This window comes from Callospermophilus lateralis, chromosome 3 (assembly GCF_048772815.1).
Source record: "Callospermophilus lateralis isolate mCalLat2 chromosome 3, mCalLat2.hap1, whole genome shotgun sequence".
Taxonomy (NCBI): Eukaryota; Metazoa; Chordata; class Mammalia; order Rodentia; family Sciuridae; genus Callospermophilus; species Callospermophilus lateralis.
In genome coordinates this window covers 94751981-94757980 of record NC_135307.1, presented here as the reverse complement: position 1 = coordinate 94757980, position 6000 = coordinate 94751981, and the positions used below count along the sequence as shown (strand labels likewise).

The 6000-nt window shown below is 45.5% G+C and overlaps 1 protein-coding gene across 1 annotated transcript in view; it reads left to right on the top strand.

Annotated features, from left to right (window-relative positions):
* Nucleotides 1-861: 861 nt before the first annotated feature.
* Nucleotides 862-6000, top strand: part of Shc4 (SHC adaptor protein 4) — a 137593-nt gene continuing 132454 nt past the window's right edge. Inside the window, exon 1 of the mRNA XM_076848556.2 lies at nucleotides 862-1446. Within this exon, the coding sequence (XP_076704671.2) occupies nucleotides 862-1446 (585 nt within the window). The remainder of the gene's footprint in view (nucleotides 1447-6000) is intronic.

Sequence of the window (6000 nt, the reverse complement as noted above, 5' to 3'; positions counted from 1 at the left end):
ATAAAAATTTCAACACTCTGCTTATCATTCTGCACATCTCAGCCTTCTGCTGCGAATGGGCTCCTGAAAGAAGCTCCAAGAGTCCGGGAGGGAGGGAAGCTCTGAGCCAGGGTGGGCAGGCTGGGAGGGAATCGGAGGAACACGGCGGGGTGGGGTGGGGGAGAATGGAGGGATCAGGAGTCAGTGAAACAATGCGGAGCAGCGCCTGTCGCTAGTACTCCTGGCTTGTGGCCCAGAATGGGATGCAAGACCAGATCTTCCAAGAGAGGGCAGCCATCAGAATCAAAGAACCCAGACAGAAGGGCCTTTGACTCATATATACATTATATTTTTCCTCTTTAAATGAACAATCACTGGAACAGATAAAGGGTTAATAGGCCAGTCATTGCCCCGCCCTGTGGGAGCAGGTTTGAAAGTTCCTGTGAGCAGAAGGGGAGGCTGGGGGAAGGGGGGGGGGTGCGTGCTACATATTTCTGCTAGATTCCTGCAAGGCTAGAGATGCAGCTGGACCGGCTGGCCAGTGTTCTACTGGGTTCTGTTCGGAAGAGTTGGCGGTGAGGGATCCCTGTCGCTGGTAGCCTGGGTGCAGGATTTCCCAGCAAGGAATCCGAGGCGAGAGCACCGGGCCCCTGCCTCGGTCAGGGAGGGATTGAAATCAGAGATGGGGAGGCGTTTCCCCCTGGGCTGTCATCCTTAAGCGTCCGGAGCCGAGGCGGGCAAGGGTTAGAGCAGAATTAGAGAGGTGGCTGCTACGATTTGCGAATTGCACGGGGCGTTGAGGCATTTGATGTCCATACCGGTTATCTGCCAGACAACGAAGCGATTTATGCTACAATATCCTGTTTCAGCACTGCCAAGGCTATGCGAGAACGCGGCCAGGACAGCCTGGCAGGACTCGTGCTGTATGTAGGACTCTTTGGGCACCCCGGGATGCTGCACAGGGCCAAGTACAGCCGCTTTCGGAACGAGTCCATCACGTCTTTGGATGAAGGCAGTCCTGGAGTCTCTGTCGGGAACAAGGGCTCGCCGCAGCCACCCCACCCTGGTCTGGCACCTCACCTGCCGGCTGAAGATGCCACCTTGCCGACCCAGGAGAGCCCCACCCCATTATGCACCTTGATCCCCCGCATGGCCAGTATGAAGCTGGCCAACCCTGCCACTTTATTGAGTCTGAAAAACTTTTGTCTGGGTACCAAAGAGGTGCCCCGGCTGAAGCTCCAAGAAAGCCAGGATCCGGATCCCAGTAGCCCGGCATCCCCTGAAAGCAGTCTGAATAAAATCGGGTCTGCACCTGCAAGGCAGCCGGACCTGTTGGGACACAGGGTGACCTCCTTAAGCCCTGATGCTTGCCCACTTCCTGGTCCTGGAGAACCAACCCCAAAAAGCAGGCAGGACAGACACTTTCTGCAGCCCCTGTTGGGGATGGGCATGAACTTCTGTGTGAGGGTAAGTCCATTTCCCTCTCTGCACTCCTAAGGACTCTGGGGGAAAGAGACATTTTCCCTGATTTCTGCAAGGGGCTGCACATTACCTGGCTGGGTTCCAGATTTGAACAAGACATTGTGCAACTGGGCCAAGGGAGAGGGGAGCTGGCTTTACACATTTTCCAATAAATATCTGGCATGTACCAGAGTCAGAAAGACAACCTTTGGTTCAAGGGCATGAACTGGTGCTAACTTGTAGATAGTTGCTTGTGTAGGGACAACTTTTGATACAGACAGCTGAGGTGGCACCTTCTTGTCTCCATTGGACCTAACATTGTGGCAAAAAGAGTCAAGGATTTCAAATCTGAATAATGATTGAGACTTGGTAGATTGTAATGGCTGTTGTATTTTGGATGAATCCAATAGAAATTTCTGTTAGAGAGGAGCATGTGGTATATAAGGGAGCTTGAATTAGTTCTGAAAAAATTAATTCAACATTTAACAAACACTTCTCAAAATATGGCCGAGTCTCCAACCCTTGTGCTAGGAGGAGGTCTTAGCTCCTCGGTGCATATTTATTGCCTACACTGCAGCAAGTAGGCCTTGTCCATGGGCTACGTGCAAAATCAAGGCTCTCACTAGCCTTGCATCCGTCCTTGCCCAGTCAAGATCTGGCCCCTTGCCCTTTTAAAGCTCAGATCCCAATGAACACTTGTAAAATAATAAGAGAACAATGCTTACTTATAGATATCTAGTGTGATAATGCTGAGGGAATTCAGAAAAAGGGAAAGGTGCTTGTGATCTGGGATTCATTCATGTGGTAAACCTTCAAGGGAAGGTGCATCTTGGAAAAAATATCATATCTAGAGGAGATTCCTGGAGGTGCAAGAATAGGAGCAAAGACATTGTGGTGGTGGCAGGGGACCCTATGTAGGGCTATACAGGGCTTCCTTGAAGAGAAAGGGGGATGCTGGAAAGTGGAGATAGTGGGTGATAAAGAGAGTGGCTGGTATCACAGTGCTCAAACAAACATGAATAAAGACAAGTATAGATCCTGCATAGTTTAGGGATGAGGGGCAGTTGTCCAAAACTCTCCAATGCCAAATGAGAGGGTTGTAAACACTATGAATGGTGAACAAGAACCCTCCCTGGTCTGTAGGCAAATCATGACTTTATGGCAGTAGTTTTAAAAGATCAGACTATTGATTTATTGGACATGAATTGAAGCAGGGAAAAATTTGCGACTGGAAAGCCAGTGAGAAATCTTGTTGTTGCTTTTGTTTGGGAAGACTGAGGATGATTATTGTGAAGAGTGAAAAATTACTTTCAAATTTAAGTCATGGAATGACATTAGCAATGCCAATGAAAGAAAAGGAGTGAATTAGGGAGGGGGATTTGTGCTAAGTGTGCTTTTGAAAGATAACATTAAAATAATATTATCTAGTGGTGCTAATGCATAGGTAGAGAGCAGAATAAGACTGGCACTAATGTGAGAGTTTTGATCTAAAGGTATTGATTTGAGAACTACTGCAATAACTGGATCACAGACAGACAAGAGGGGATCTTGAGGAAGGCCAAATAATAAATTCCGGAAGGGTTGTAGAAGGAGCAGGCTCAGGGCATCCTCAACAGATGGGCACCTGCAACCTGAAAGATAAATGTATGGAGCACTCAGTTCTTGCCTTCCAGCACAGTGAGTGGCCCATATTGGAAACACTTTAATGTGTCTACTGAAAGTTCATTTGTCAAGCTTCAGTGAGTGCCAAATCCTCATAGGAAAACAAGTGACTCTCTTAACCCATGCTCTCTGCATCTGTCCTTCTGTGGCCTGCAGATCCTCTGCCCTCTGCTTCACCTTCCCTTCTCTCTTGTACCTTCTGCCACCTCCCCACACCCACACACCTGTACAGTTTTAAATGTGGAATAGTTGCTATGCAATCTCTATTTTCCCTGGGAAGTGAATTCCCTAGCTGGCATTTTAGGTTTTTAATGAGGTCACCAGCTGTCTTTTCATGGCAATGATAATTGACCCCAGGAAAAGTGCTGACCCCATGACCCAAATGCACACTAGATAATGCCAATAGCTGTGATGTGACTCCAGTTACTACCTCTCTTACAAAGTCACAATACATGGAAGAGCTTACTTGAATTTTTATGCAATCCTAACTTTGCAATTTAGAATGATCCTATTCATCAACTTATCAATACCAGTGCCTCTGTGAGGAAACTGTACCCTAAAGAAGTAATTTTTAAGGCCACACGTTGAGTCCAAAGCAGATTGAGATTTGGAATCCAAGTCTCCTGTGTATCATTCTTGGTGCTCTTTCCCACAGGTTCTCATCCTGATCGATGTTCTTGTCCTAAGAATCCTTTTGAGACATGAACCCCTTTTTAAAAGCTGCAATGCCAACCTATTAATATACAGTGAAAAAATATCATACCAAGTGAACCACAGTTGTGATCCATGTAACTCATCTGCAGGAAAAAGCACATAGGAAGATTTAAGTCAATGCTTGCTTAATGATGATGTCTTTGGATCCAGAAGTCACATTCTTAATGGCTAGTGGACTGGGCGGGAGGGGAGGGGCGGCGGAATTTTGTAGGCAAAATCTGCCTCATAATCTAGTCTATATCCATGACATGTAACTGCTCCCCTCCCTGCCCAGACTTATTTGCCAACTCATCCACTCATTTATTCAACAAGTATGGACTGTGAAACAATTATGTGGTAAGAACTGTTCTAGTTTTTGTTCTGGGCATCCGTGAGCAAATCAGACCAGGTGTGAGCCCTAATGGAACTTTCATTCTAGTGCATGGAGTTGGGGCCTAATAAAACAAGAAAGTCGATTTTTCAGAGGGCAGTGAGTGCTACGGAGAGCAATGATGCAGGGTAAATGAAATAGGCAGCACCTGGATGAAGAAGGCATATATTCCTTCTGGGTATAAAACCGGTACTGTTACAGCTTCTTTTCATTTTCTTGCATCTTTTCTCTTTTCAATAGGGACTGTACTTTTCATCTACTTTAAGTTAGCATTGACATTGGGTTAAATGTCTTTTTAGAAAAGGACTTCCATTGGTATGATGACATAAAATTAGTAATAGAGTTAAGAAGCACTGTGAATCCTAAGCACCTCCCACCTGCAGAGGGAGCAGGCTCAGGGCATCCTCAACAGATAGGCACCTGCAACCTGAGTAACTTTCATTTTTAAGCTTAGACTTTGAACCCCCTGAAGTCTCTCTGGAAAGACATCCTGGCAAACCATTTTCTGAGAGATACCAAGCCAGGAATGAGACAGTCAGGCCCTGGTTTGGGCAAAGTAGTGAGGTGGCTGAAGTCCATTAAGTGGTATCAAATGGTGACTTTCATTCTCATCATAAAAGTAAGTATTGTTTCTTAATGAGGTCTTCCCAAGGCACTTCAGTCATCAACAGTCACTCACTTAAAGGTCTCCAAGGTGCCCAACGTAATCTGCAGTAAGTGTAGAAAATACATAATGTGATCAGCACTCTCACTCTAAAATGAGAGAATTTCCCTCTGTGTTCTTCAGAGTGTCTCCTAGCATGAGTGTTTAATGACTTCAAGACTCCTTTCTTCACATGGGAGGTGTTTAAAATGTTTAGTTCCTTTTCCCACCACACCCGAACCCTGAACCTGCTTCAAAGACTAAATAAAGCAGAAGCCAAGAAACTGACTCTGACAGAGCTTCTTCAAGTAACCTCAGAGGTTCTCACAACAATGTTCTGAAGAAGGCTGTATTCTCCAGGTCAGGACACTGACACCCCAAGGGTTTGGGATTTGCATATACATTACAACTAGTAAGCAGTAGACTGTGGATTCCTATCCAGGTTTGACTCCTGTGGTCTTCTTCCTGCATTTCACCTACCTTTGAGCAAGACTGGAAGTTCATGAATGAAATAGTGTAGATGGAGAACCATACTAGGCAGGACAGCTTTGATACAGAACCAGCCCATAGAACTTGGCATTTATTTGCACGATTCTATACTCTTCACTTCTACCCAACCATTTTCCCCAGACTGTATTTATTAGTTTGCTATTGCTGCTAGAACAAGTATCACAAACCGGGCAGCTTGCAACAACAGAAATTTATTTTTTCACAGTTCTGGAGGCAAGAAGTCCCAAGGCAAGGTATCAGCAGGGCCATGCTGTCTCTGAAGGCTCTAGGGGAGGAATCCTTCCTCACCTCTTCCAACTTCTGGTGGTTGTCAGCAGTTCTTGCTGTTTCCTAGCTTGTAGATGTATCACTTCATTCTCTTCCTTGTCTTCACATAGCATTCTGCCTGTGTGTCCATGACCAAGTTTCTCTCTTCTTATAAGAACACTAGTCATTGGATTTGAGCCCATCCTAGTCAAACTTTACTTCATCTTAACTTGAATACATCTGCAAAAACCTATTTCCAAATGAGGTCATGTTCACAGATTCTGGGGAGGTTAAGATCTGAACATATTTTTCCTGGGGGTTTTAGTTCAACACATAACAGTCCCCCAAAACATTTATTTCAGTGTGTTTGCTTACATAGGTATCCTTGTGTTCATCAGTTATGTGTGTAAATACA